The sequence below is a fragment of the Euleptes europaea genome, chromosome 17, assembly GCF_029931775.1.
Source record: "Euleptes europaea isolate rEulEur1 chromosome 17, rEulEur1.hap1, whole genome shotgun sequence".
In the NCBI taxonomy this organism is placed as follows: domain Eukaryota; kingdom Metazoa; phylum Chordata; class Lepidosauria; order Squamata; family Sphaerodactylidae; genus Euleptes; species Euleptes europaea.
Window position 1 is genome coordinate 21304641 of NC_079328.1, and position 14035 is coordinate 21318675.

Genomic DNA, 14035 nt, shown 5'->3' on the forward strand with positions numbered 1-14035 from the left:
CTAAATACGTTCAGCCTGCTTGTCCCCTAAATGATTGTCTCTGTTCAGACAAATGCATTGGATTTTAGGTTTAATGTTATCTCTGCTCTCAAGTTTTACAATGAACTGACTAATTCCGGTATTGGGACTCACAGAAGAGAGCTCGGTCTTTGTCAAAGAGGCTGGCAAAACACATTCTAGGTCCGAAACAAAATAGCTCAGCCAGTTCCTCATGTAAGCCCCGTGACTCACAACCAGTATGTTGGCGACCAGCTCTTCGGTAGCCCCCATGGAAGGGGAATGAAATTCCGGGCTCCCGTGGTGGTTTGTCAGCGAGGTGCTAGAATGTACTCCTGCTCTTGCTGTGTCATTCCCAGCTGTTCTTTCAGTAGCTTGTTTCTCCTGACACACTTCCCTGACAATGAGACTACAGAGATCTGCAAAGAAGTCCTCGCTGCGTGCTTTTACCTAAAGTGAAGCAGAACAAAACTATGAAGCTGTGATACTGCTTGCCCAAGAAACTCACACAAGCCCCTCCTCAAATCCCACCCTGGCTTCCTGTCCCCTTCTGTACACAGCACAAAGCTTTGAAGCTCTCCATGGACTTGACTTACACTCTCTTTGGTCCTAGTGTACTGTTACATCCCCACCTGTAATTTTCACTCCTCAAATCATACTGCTGAGCCCCGTGGCAGTGGTAAGCTGCAATACTGCAGTCAAAGCTCTGCTCACAACTTGAGTTTGATCCTAATGGAAGTCTGTTTCAGGTAGCCGGCTCAAGGTTGACTCATCCTTCCATCCTTCCGAGGTCAATAAAATGAGTACCCAGCTTGCTGGGGTAAAGTGTAGATGATGAAGAAGAGTTAGTTTTTATATGCCGACTTTCTCTCCCACTTAAGGAAAAATCAAACCGGCTTACAATCACCTTCCCTTCCCCTCCCCACAACAGACACCTGTGGGGTAGGTGGGGCTGAGAGAGCTCTAAGAGAGCTGTGACTAGCCCAAAGTCACCCAGCTGGCTTCAATTGTAGGAGTGGGGAAACAAATCCAGTTCACCAGATTAGCCTCCATCGCTCATGTGGAGGAGTGGGGAATCAAACCCGGTTCTCCAGATTACAGTCCACCGCTCCACATCACCACTCTCAACCACTACACCAGATGACTGGGGAAGGCAGAGGCAAACCAACACCATAAACAAAGTCTGCCTAGTAAACATCATAATGTGACGTCATCCCATGGGTCAGTAATGACCCGGTGCTTGCACAGCGGACTACCTTTAATCATACTGTGTTCAACATTCCCCAAGTCTCCTGGTTCCATACATGGCCCCACCCTTTCTCCTTTGTGGCCCCTTATGCCTAGACCTCCTATGTGTTGGCCCCTCCAAACCCAACTGTACTGGGATGCTTCCGCATTAACCTGATAAAACTCATCCCCCACTGAATTTCCTCATATTCCTCCCTTGTAAGGTTTGTTGCTTCCTTCTCCCTTTTCCTTCCTTTGCTTTGCCCCCATTACTAAGAATTAGATTGTAGACTCCTCGGGGAGAAGGACAGTCTTTTTGCCTATATGTCTTCCTCAGGTGCCACAGCCTATGTCTTTCATTAATGATGGTGGTAATAGTAATAGTAATAATAATAATAATAATACAGGTTGAGTATCCCTTATTCGAAAATCCGATATCCAAAATGATCCAGAATCCAAAACTTTTTGAGCGCCCACAAAGGGTAATAAAACGGCACGTGTGCAGGCTGGTCGCACCAACGGCAGATTTCCCACGATGCCCCACATGCACAAAATTATTATAAAATATTGTATAAAATTACCTTCAGGCTATGTGTATAAGGTGTATGTGTATGTGTGTTAAGTGCTGTCAAGTCGCTTCCGACTGATGGAGACCCTATGAATGAAAGTCATCCAAAATGTCCTGTCTTTGACAGCCTTGCTCAAAGGTGTATTCAAGGCATAAATGAATCTCGTGTTTAGACTTGGGTCCCATCCCCAAGGTATCTCATTATGTATATGCAAAATCCGAAACACTTCTGGTCCCAAGCATTTCAGATAAGGGATGCTCAACCTGTAATACAAGGCGGACTGGACAACTTATGAAGCAAAGTAATACTGTACTTCTTCTAGGGTTTCTCCTCCAGGAGGCGTAAAGGATGGGCACTGCTCCCCCGAGGCTTTCGCCATGGTCCTGAGGTCACTCAGTGGCCTCCCTTCTGCCACTCCATACTTCTGTTTAAAAAAACAACAATGGTGCATTGGGAGAGTGATACATATCAAAGGTAGAACATATTAGAAGATGAAGATATTCAAAGAAAATACAAGTCAACCTCTGTACAAAACAGTTTCAGGTGGGCAGCCGGGTGGCCGCCTTGATCTACAGAAGAAGGGCAAGATTTGAGTCCGGTAGCACCTTAAAGACGAACAAGTCCTGTTGGTCTTGCAGGTGCTACTTGACTTGAGCCTTCTGTTGTACAAAAGGCTGGGCCCTTTCTCCGTCTTGATTTTTTTTTAACTATAGGGTTTGCCTTCGGGTCCTTCCACATGGGGTTTGATTCTGCAACACGTTCAGCTTTCAAAGCTGCTGTGCAACAGGCGGTTTTGCCCCTCAGCAATGATGAAGAATCTGTTTCTCCTCATCTCTTGTTAGCAACAAATCTTTTATGTGAGCTGGTGCCCAGGAGCTCAGGAAAAAGAACTCCAGCTCTTCCCAAAAACCCAGAGCGCTGTAAAGGAACAAAAGGTTTTTAACCTACATTTCCTTCCACTCTGCTGTTCATTTCCCAGCATCAGAGAATGTTTTATGTCCATTATCCCTTGAGATAAAAGCCTTCCTGAATACCAAGAAAACAGGTTCTCTCAAAAAAAAGAATGCTACAAGAGGAATTCTGCAGACAGCTTTACCTAAGGGATCTCTCTTAAATTCAGCCCAGCTCCCAGTCGTCTCCCTTTCCTGCCAGCAGCATGCTTAAAGCACTTTCTCAAACTACAACTCTGCTCAATTCCCCTTATAATAGCAGCTATCAGGAGGTGATGTCAAGGTCCCAGAGTGGAAACAGAGGGTCTGTCATAAAATCAAACCCTGCCTCACCTTTCCAGCAATCCTTCCCATCAACAGCACGTGGGCCCTTCCTACCACACTCCTGAAGTTCTGTGCTAGATAACTCTAAAATGGGAGGGAGGGTCTGGTTCCTGGTGCATTAACAGCCCAAAGAGGCTGCTGGGTCTCAGCCCTTGATGCTCCTACACCTGCATCTTGCATCCAAGGACTTAGCATAGCCTAAGGTCTTTAAGCACAAATGAACGCTTTCTTATCAGTACAAGTAATGGGGGGGGGGGGTAGATGCAGCAGCAAGGCTTCTGCTTGTGACCAGGGTTGTCACAGGAACTCAGCATCCAGCTCCAGTATGCAGCTTTGGACCCAACCCAGCGAGCCAGCGTGGTTTGGAGCGGTGGACTCTAATCTGGAGAGCCGGGTGTGATTCCCCACTCCTCCACATGAGCGGCTGACGCTAATCTGGTGAACTGGGTTGGTTTCCCCACTCCTACAAATGAAGCCAGTTGGGTGACCTTGGGCTAGTCACAGCTCTCTTAGAGCTCTCTCAGCCCCACCTACCTCACAGGGTGTCTGTTGTGGGGAGGGGAAGGTGATTGTAAGCCAGTTTGATTTTCCCTTAAGTGGTAGAAAAAGTTGGCATATAAAACCCAACTCTTCTTCTTTTTCTACTGAGATGAACTTCCCACACATCAAGAGGATGTTTGAGAAATTAATCTGGTTGCTCTGGATTATTGCCAGGACTGACCAGCGGAGGACTGGGGTGGTAGTACACATGAACACACACATGAGCACATGAAGCTGCCTTATACTGAATCAGACCATTGGTCCATCAAGGTCAGTATTCTCTACTCAGACTGGCAGCGGCTCTCCAGGGTGTTAGGTAGGGTGCTACCTGATCTTGAGAGATGAACAGGAGGTGTCAGGAATTGAAGCTGGGACGTTCTGCATGTTAAGCAGATGCTCTACCACTGAGCCACGGTTCTTCCCCATAGTGATGCTCATCGCTACCTGAATTTGGTACTATTGTAATATAGATGCATGGCATGAAAAATGTGAAAATTTGCTTCCCTCTTAAGTGGTACTGCTTGCAAGCTCTCTGACAAAATTATGGACATTTCCAATGACTAGCTATCCTATGATAATTGTATGAATAAAATATTTGCCCAGGTGACCTCCTGCCCCATTCAGAATGTTTACATTAAACCTGCATACAATAGCCAGATGCAAATAGACCTCTGCTGTATATTCCTGTAGTCCTACTCAGAGATTCCTTGCACACACGGGAGCTCTGAAAAATAGACACAGTGCTTGCAAGGACCTGCCTTTTGGATCCTGAATTGGGTGGAAAAAATGGCACAGAAAAGTTTTAAATAAATAAATAAAGGCTTCCCCTGCATGGCAGTGAATGGGTCTGGGGAGAGTCTTGCTGGAACCTCCACCAGCACACTGAAGAATCCACAAACCTTTGGCTCAGGGGCTTTGCAAAGTGGTAAATTGAGATTCATCATTCTGTAGAAAAACACTGACACCAAAAACATTTTCTATCCTTACCCGCTCTCGGAGTCTTGGATCATATTTTACAGCAGTCTCTTTACAAAACTGACTCTTGCTGAGAATCGAGGCTGCAGTCTGAAACATTAAGCAAGCAAGGCATGTTAAAAACACATATCAATTATAAATTATAAAAGGGGGGTCTCGGGGAAATCTTTTTTTTTAAAGCAGATGCTTATATATTAAACTGGTAATGTAAAAGATCAAAAATTCTATGCTATCTGGCTTTCTTTTGTGCTCTTCCAGGAATGTAGGAAATGAACAACAAATGACATGCATTTTTTCTGGAATAAAGTGTGCTGCTTCCTCACCAGAGTAAGTCTACTTCCAAAGAAAAAAGAACAAGTTCATTATCTGCCAGGCCAGAAGTGTTCAAAAACTTACTACACCTTCTAATAGAAGAACCCCAAATCCGAGAAGCAGCAGGAAAAGACAGTCATAAACTTCCAATAAGACAAACTCAGTAATCACTTTTGTGCGGCAATACGTGGCATCATTTTTAAGAGAAGATTATTACAGGGACATGGAGCTTGGGAACCTACTTTCTTTTGTCACTATAACACTGGAAACATCTGGCCTGATTTTTTGACAATGAGACAGACAATGACAGTGGTATCCTAAGTGGAGTTACACTTTTCTCAGCCCAATGACATCAATGGACTGTTCAGGATGCTACTGTGAGTTTCTCTTTGTACCACTCGTAGGAGATACCAGTCACCAAAGAATAACCATGGCCATGTTAAAAGATAGCGCCCTCCCTCATTCCATGCACAGAACATTGTGGTCTGCCCAAGCCTTTTCCCATGTGTATTTCTTAAGAATAGGCATGAATAGTGTCCATGGCAAGGAGAGGAGAAAGAGTTGTTGTAAAATACCACTGTCCCATCCTGAGCAGGAAAACCCAGAGAAAAATTACTTGGTGCTTAGCACAGTGGCACCACTCCATGGGTCACAAAGAGACACATTCCCAATTGCCATCAACCAAAGCATGAGGACTGAACCTCAGGGAGGCTCGCAGCTTTTCCGTTCATCCAACAGCAGCTGTTTCAAGATGGGAACTGTCAACCACAGTCCCCACCGAGCAAGGGCCTTTCCCACTTTCCTGAAACACAGGGTGGGTGCTAAACAGGGCAATGGTGCTCAGAAGAGCCACGGCTGACTTACCTAAGAGCCACGTGAGGCGCCTTCAAGCACTGATTGTGCTGCAATGAAAAGCGAAAGAGTAGCAATGCAATCCTAAACAGTTACACTGCTGTACACTGTGTAATTCTGTTTAGGATTTCACTTAAAGAGATTTTTTATCATGTTGCCTTTTAGTTCAATCCACCATCAAGTTTTCCTAGGTAAGCGCCACTGACACGAAAAGAACGTGCTCAACAGCACTATTGCATCAGAAATCAAATTGTCTTGAGTAGGGTTGCCAACCCCAGCTTGGGAAATTCCTAGATATTTGAGGGTGGTGTCCAGGGAGGACAGAGACTGGGGAAGGGAGGGATCTCAGCAGAGATGTGTTGTCATTCTATGATTTCCGTTTCTCCTAGATTCTATGGTATACCAGTGCAGCCAGAGCAGCCTCCCAAAGTAGTTGTTTCTCCAAGCGAAACTGATCTCTAGAAATCAGTTGTAATTCCAGAACTCCAGCCCCCACCTGGAGCTTAGTAACCCTAGTTAGTCTTGAACCGGCTTTAGAGTTTTGATTCCCACACAGAAATACCCATTTACGTTTATGAAAGTCCTTGAAATTGACCTAAACTGGCTATATTCCTTCTCAAACTGTGGCTATCGACATGGATTTCCCTCCCTTCCTTTGTTAAAAGACGCAGTAGTCAGCCAAAGATCCCTCATAATGGCTTCTAGTCATCTTCTAACCCACATTTTCAATATCCGCGGAAAAGTAACTGTTGAGACTGGTAAACATACAGGAAACATCCCTTGCCTAGAGAGTGGAAACTACACAATAAGAGGAAATGACTGGAACATAACTCAGGAGCAATATAAGCTTATATAGTTAACATAGGGATGGGCTTAGTTGCTAAGAAGACGTGATGTAAGTTGGAGTCTAAGAGGACAGACCGAGGATATGGAAGACCAGGATGGCTGAGCTGGAGATGCTGTAATTAGCCAGGGGCAGGCTCCAAATTGACGCAAACATGCAGGCACCTGAGCAATATTAAGAATGGATGCTGGCCTTTTAAGGTACTGTGGCTACAGTACCAGGTTCTAGATGGTCAAGTAGATTGCCCCTGCTCTGCAATTATTAAGCAGCAGCACCCCGCTTGCTACTGCTGCGGTCTCCTATGTGCTCCTAGTCCACTAGAAACATTGACAAACTGAATGTTATATTTCACTGTGTTCACAAACACTCCGCCTAGCCTACTGCCCTTACTAAGCCTCTAAGCAAAGCTGATGCCTCTTGAAAATGTGCTTAAATATTCATACTGTAAAGAAACTGTTACGTGAATTATTATTTTTCATAGCAGCCAATATATTACTGGATCTTTGAGGCCTTGTATGTCACTGTCATGTCCACAGCATGTGCCCTTATTGCCCCTACCTAGTTACACCATTGGAATAGGCAAAGGGGCAGGGGGAAAAATGGCTTTACAGTTGATCTTTTCATACTCGTTTGCACCACTGGTAGAACTTATGAGTTTGGGACAGGAGCTAATGTGAAAGTACACTATTCACAGCAGGTTTACTGAGAATCCTACTCGAATCCATTAAGTGGAGCTTGCACCCACAGAAAGTATTCTTAGGACGGCAACGACAGTCACCCAACTACAGTCGGCCTGTGCATCATCCAAGGATCCTGCCAGAAGCTCAGAGGGACTTATTTTGCTCAGCACCTCCTGTTTTGGCCCACAGAATGCTTTCGCTCTGCACAGGAATTTCATTCTGCTTCTAGGAGCAACTATACAAAGCGGCAAAATTTGCGGTGTGGCTATAATTAAGTCAAATGTACACATGTAGTAACAAGGGAAAGGAATGTGAATGCGTTGCAAGGAAAATGTTGCTACCAAGAAAACCCCCAATTTTAGAATTAGTGCTAGCAGCTTTACATTGCAATCCTAGGCAGATACTTTCAGGAGGGTGGCCATGTTGGTTTGCAGCAGAAGAACTAGATTCAAGTCTAGTAACACCTTAGATACCAACAAGATTTTTGGGGTACAAGTTTTCAAGAGTCAAAGCTCTCTTCATCAAATACCATCCGACAAAGGGTGCATTGACTCTCGAAAGCTTATACCCAGAAACTCTTGTGGGTCCCTTAGGTGCTACTGAACTTGAATCTAGCTATCCTATGCAGAATTACTCTAGTCAAAATCCATTGTTTTCAATGAATCTAGACTGGAGTAACTCTACCTAGCACTGCATTGCAAGGGAGGCATCTTTTCATTCCTTATGCAAATACAAATTTCATTCCTTATATAAAATACGTTCATCTGTGACTTGCACTCAGAAAAACAACAACCCACTGTATCTTCTTTCTTTGCAGTCATCACCACTGTTATATGATTCCTACAAAAAGGAAATCTTAGGTCATCAGACCTCTCTTTTAATTTACACCCTAAAATACTCACCTGCTTTGCCCGAAGCAGATCGCTCGAGAACACGTGAGTAAATTTGACATTGCTGAGAAACACACCAGCGGCATTGGCTTGTTGGAAGCCCATCTCAGAGAGAGGTTCATCTATGCCCTGTCCTGCAAGAGCCAAAACAAACACAGGGAAAATTGAATGCAAACCTGATTGGCCCATCAATAGGTACTAAGATACAGTTACTGCAAGAGCACTAGTTGAATCAGTGCATGGATTGGAATCACTGGAATTATTAATGGAATTATTGTGGCTCCCTTAGTAAGCAAAACTCCACCTCTTAAAGTCTTTGGGTTTGTCTTTATACCCAAGTGAAACAATGTGTAAATGTATGTTAATGAAACTGGATGGTTTCTCTCAGTCTGAACACAGACGGCAAACTTCTTAGGGGCAGACACCTGCCTTGTTTTTGTTTCTGTTGTTCTCTTAGCCTCTTAGGCAAAATATTTCCCACCTTCAGACTGTAGGGAAGGGGGAATCGCATGCTTAGAGCCCCCCTCTCCTAAAACAAAACTCCAGCATTAAAAGTAATACAGCAGGAAGAACAATGATAGCCTAGCCTTTTGCACAGTATGCTTGTTTCCTATATTTATGTAGTGGGTAAAAAGTATAATCCGCTCCCACGTTCTGAAGTGGTCCAGCCCATTCTATCTCCAGGAAATTTTGGGGTGGAACCTGGGGAGGGCGAAGTTTGGGGAGGGGAGGGACCTCAGTGGAATATAGTGCCACAGAGTCCACCCCACCCCACCCCAAAAACGACCATTTTCTCCAGGGGAACTGATCCTTGTAGTCTGAAGATCAGCTGCAAATCCCAGGAAACCTTTGGGCCCCACCTAGAGGCCGGCAACCCTATGTTTGTAGATGATATCTTGTCCAGCAAATATATGCACATGGAAATTTATATCTGTATACACTATGATTTATTAGCAATTAATAAGAGTTGCAGCAGAAAAGGCACAAACCTTGCAGTATCTTCTCTTTATTGTATCTTGTTTCTCCACTGAAAGAGACAAAATATCTCAGAGAAGAAAAATCCATAAAAGACAGACATAACATGCACCCCGTGCGGGGACGGGGGCTGGTGAGAAGCATCCATTCCTATTCCTGTCTAGAGTAGGCTGCGGGAGGGTGGAACAGATGGAAAACCTCTGCCAATCTGCAACCGAGCAGAATGCGCCATGGTGTTCACTGCTTGGTGCCTATGTGGTCATCAGGGCGCACACATCCATTCCCTAAAGCACCTTTTTTTAAAAAAATCTTCCTTTCAAAATAGTAAGTTCAGAAATGAATGGATAAGTACATGAATATTAATAAGGGGATTTTACAAATAAAAAGGCTACGCTGTGAAGGAGGCTGATGTTTGTGCTGGTGAACTGATATTCAGCTATCATGCCCTTGTTGCTAATATGTTCTCTGAATTGGAAATATCTGTATGGTCTTCTTATATTGAGAAAAAAATTACTGTTTTGGGGCTCAGTGCTGAGGATAAGGTGCTCCTTCCTGAGAGAGCAGCTTATGCTTTGATCAAGTAAAGAATTATTGATGTTGAAATGAAAGAACTTCCAGAAGTCCAGCTTCTGGAAGATGCTCACCTCTGCGATGGGGAATATCAAATTCCATGCCAGAGTGCTTGTCCTGTCTTACTGTCCCTCATCTCCGGAGGGCATTTATGTTAGCCCGTTTTAATGTTCTCCCTTCTGCTATTCTGTATGGGAAATATAAGAAAATTCCATACTCTGCCAGGGTGTGTAAATGTGCCCTGGGGGAGACAGAAAGTATTGACCATATGCTCTTGTATTGTCCATTATATTGTGAAATTCGTGAGGTCCTTTTAGATCCTTTTCTCTCAAATCATGTAGATCAAGCTGATGATAGTAAGATCAAATTGCTGTTATCCTCCCAAGTTTCTGAGACTACTGAATCTGTGGCTAAATTTTTTGATGAAATTGTTAAGAGGTTAAATGTTTAGAGGGTTGGTTTTATTTGATCGACTGCTTGATGGTATGCCAATAAAGGTACTGAAATTGTTGTTGATATTCAGCTATCTGTAGCCAGAAGGAAACACTGCCATCATCAAGAGAGCTGCAGCCTTCGAAGCCCAATGAAGTCAAGCTACTGGAAGCTACTTGCTGTGTGGAAACTATACTCTGGGATGGTCTCACGCATCCCTCTCGGCTGGATGCATATGCTTGCCAGACCTGATGCAGATTTCAAGCGCATTGATTACTATGACTTATCTGGATACACCCCATATAGGGCAATCCTAAATCACAAATGAACACTCAGAATTGGGATCCCAATTAATAAGCTTGGAAGTGACCCATAACTATCTTATAAGATTGTTATGAAAAGGGACAGGCCTCTGTATGCCATCCTGAGAAAGCCAGCGTGGTGTAGTGGTTAAGAGAAGTGGTTTGGAACAGTGGAGTCTGATCTGGAGAACCGGGTTTGATTCCCCACTCCTCCACATGAGCAGCAGAGGCTAATCTGGTGAAATTGATTAGTTTCCCCACTCCTACACACAAAGCCACTGGGTGACCTTGGGCAAGTCATGCTCTCTCAGCCTCACCTACCTCACAGGGTGTCTGTTGTGGGGAGAGGAAGGGAAAGTGGCTGTAAGCCGGTTTGATTCTGCCTTAAGTGGTAGAGAAAGTTGGCATATAAAAACCAACTCTTCTTCTTCTGAGCACTGAGGAAGAAAGAATGGTATACAAATATGCTAAATGTCACAGGTCACAATCTCAAGATAACACTGCTTGCAGATGAGCCTCTATGGTATTGTAAATGGATTTAATTTGGAATTGTGTGCCACCTTGAGCTGAGAGGGGCAACCGGGAAAGGCAGGGTATAAATGGGTTAATTCATGAATAAAATAAGATATGCTGGCACAAAGTGCCAGGAGTCAGACTGTAAATGAAGTAAGTAAATAAACAAATCTTGTAAATTAGCCATGGAGCAGTTGCAGTTGTGTGGAGAACAGAAGTTTGAAACATCTCACACCACACTGAAGAAAATTTCAGAATCTCTCTCCTATTCTGCATTGCCGGCATGGCTATGATAATAGTAACTTCACTGAATGGCTGGACCTACAGATTGCTATTTCTCCACATGGAAGAAGAGTCGGTTTTTATATGCCGACTTTCTCTAGCACCTAAGGAAAAATCAAACCGGCTTACAATTCCCTTCCTCTCCCCACAACAAATACCCTGTGAGGTAGGTGGGACTGAGAGAGCTCTAAGAGAGCCGTGACTAGCCCAATGTCACCCAGCTGGCTTCATATGTAGGAATGGGGAATCAAGCCTGGTTCTCCATATTAGAACCATACTAGCTGATAAAATGCAAAAGACTTTCTTAACAGTTTACAGTTGTGTAGAAGAATTCTGGGAAGTTACAGCTGGACATGCCAGATAAGAGAAGCTGTAGCTGCTGAAATTCTCCGATACACACATCTATTCGAGGTGCCCAAGCCCTGTTCTTGTCCCTTTCATCAACCTGTAAGTATGATCCAGCCACTTAAGCGCTTTTAACTCCCAATGATTTCAAAAGGAATGATCTGTAAGCATGCTAAACTCGTTCAAAGGGTACCAGTGGAGTTTAAGTGTTTCATAGTGGTGAGCATGAGCCATTACAGAGAACGTAGGCTTCAATCCCTATGGGTTTGTTGGAAATATGCTCCACTCAATCAATAGGACAAGAAGAAGACTAGACTTTGATAGTCCAGTCCAGTATCTCATGAAAATGTATCAGGAAACTGGACCTGGAACCTAATTTTACAATGCAAAAAATATGCCCACAATTCTCTTCCTAGCAGCCTCTTTGTCTCTGGCCACCAGATAATGAGGAATTTTCTTTCCAAGGGTGTTGATTCCCCTGTCAGTTGTTAGACAGTTGTGGTTGGATCACGTCCTGCAACTATAGCCAATCGGTTAATTTACTTGCTTATTTTAATCATGAGTGAAAAAGGAGCATCAGGAACAAACCCCCAGAACATAGCTGTTACTCCTGGAGTCATCCTAAAGTACACTGTATTCGAGCATGCACAGAGCACAATGTTATCATTGTATAAATATTGCACGTGCACGTGCAATATGTGCACGTGCACAGAGGCTCTGTATTTTAGCCCTGTACCGCTCCCTGGGCGAGACGGCTGCTCCCAAGGAAAGCATTTCCCCCCTGAAAAACTCACCCCGACGTTCACCCAACGCTACGAGCAGGCATGCACGAAACCTGAGTGTATAAACCCTTTGCGCATGCTCACACTTTTTTACACGAGAGTCAGAAGAGGGCGCCTTACAAAAAAGCTTTTACAATATTGACTCAGAGATCTTTTCTGATATATGCCACTACAGCTGCAAGATTGGTTTATGCAGCAAAATGGAAACTTTCAGAGATACCGGATAAGACGGAATGGATAAATAAAATGTTGGAACTAGCCGAAATGGCTAAACCTACGGCATTAGTAAATCAAAAGGAGAATACAGAATTTGTGGGAGAATGGGAGGCATGGACAATATATTGCCAAAATGAATTTAAATTGGTAAGAATTGAAGGTTATGTTTTGTTCTAATTCAATTAAGGTAGAAATATTATTAAGATAAATGATTTAGATTTTAAGAATTGTTCCGATTTATATATGAAGTATTGTATTGAATTAGAAATTAAACGCAAAAGTGACAATAAAGTTATCAAAAAGATAGGAGGAGAGAGGGGAAGTCAACGTAAATACATGAATTAATTAGTTATATAGAACAGAGAAATATTGTTTATATCTTATAATCATCTTAATGAATGACGGAAACTACTGTAATATAAAAAAAACAATAAAAGATGCTATAAAACAAAAAAGCTCCTTTTGCATTAGGAACCCAACCCCACAAAGGCTCCACTCGCCCCGCCCACTTTGGTGAGCGAGCCAGGCTTTGAGCTGCGTGTGACGTCACCGCCGCGCCGCCGATGACTGACAGCTCCTCTAGGAGCTGGCCCCGCCCGCCGTGTGGGTCTCGGAGAGTTGGGCCCTCCCCGGCGCAGTGGGGCTGGCCGTGAAGCGCGGGCAGATGAGACGCAGGAGGGAGGGCTGGACGGGGCAGGGGCGGGCCGCGGTACTTACTGCCGGACAACGGTCAACCCGAACGTGCCCATGGCCAACCGTGTCTCTCAGCCCCCTCAGGCACTGAGGCTCCGCCCTCTTCCCCTCGCGACGCCTCGCCGCCGGCTCCCCGCCCCCTCGAGGGTGCGTCACGCAACGCCGCGCGCGCGTCCGCCAATCGCAGCCTGCTTCCCCCTCCCGCGTAGGGAGAGTTCGGTCTCTAAAGTTCGGTGTCTCCTCCCGTGTCTGGAGGAGGGACTTCCGGTTATTTTTGGACGCTGTTTTCTGCGTGTTAGGGTGGCCAGGTCCCTCTTTGCCGCCGGCGGGAGATTTTGGGGCGGAGCTTGAGGAGGGCGGGGTTTGGGGAAGGGCGGGACTTCGATGCCATAGAGCCCAATTGCCGAAGCAGCCGTTTTCTCCAGGGGAACTGATCTCTACTGGCTGGAGATCAGTTGTCATAGCAGGAGATCTCCAGCCTCTCCCTGGAGGTTTGGAAATCAGCACAGATGCGAAAGTAATTAACAAAGTGCAAACATTTATATAAATAGCTACACAAGTACAACACTGAACATCAATTAGCTTATCATATACATCCACAGACATAAACTATCCTAATAAACATGAGTAGAAAAGAGCCAAAAGTCCAGTAGCACCTTAAAGACTAACAAAAATATTTTCTGGAGAAGTGTCTAGACAGTTTTAAAAATATCTATAAACAGTAAAATACTTCTTTGGAAGTCGGGTGATGGGTCACTTTTTTAA

General features: G+C 44.5%; 1 protein-coding gene across 1 annotated transcript; it reads right to left on the bottom strand.

Moving 5' to 3' along the window:
• TIGAR (TP53 induced glycolysis regulatory phosphatase) lies at positions 1-13349 on the bottom strand. Its single transcript, XM_056862812.1, has 6 exons — positions 13295-13349; positions 9150-9187; positions 8173-8294; positions 4595-4672; positions 2107-2217; positions 1-447 (listed from the first exon to the last, which is right to left on the bottom strand). Exons 1-6 carry the CDS (start codon positions 13324-13326, stop codon positions 1-3), a joined length of 828 nt encoding a protein of 275 aa, XP_056718790.1. The 5' UTR covers positions 13327-13349.
• Between the last annotated feature and the right edge of the window lie 686 nt (positions 13350-14035).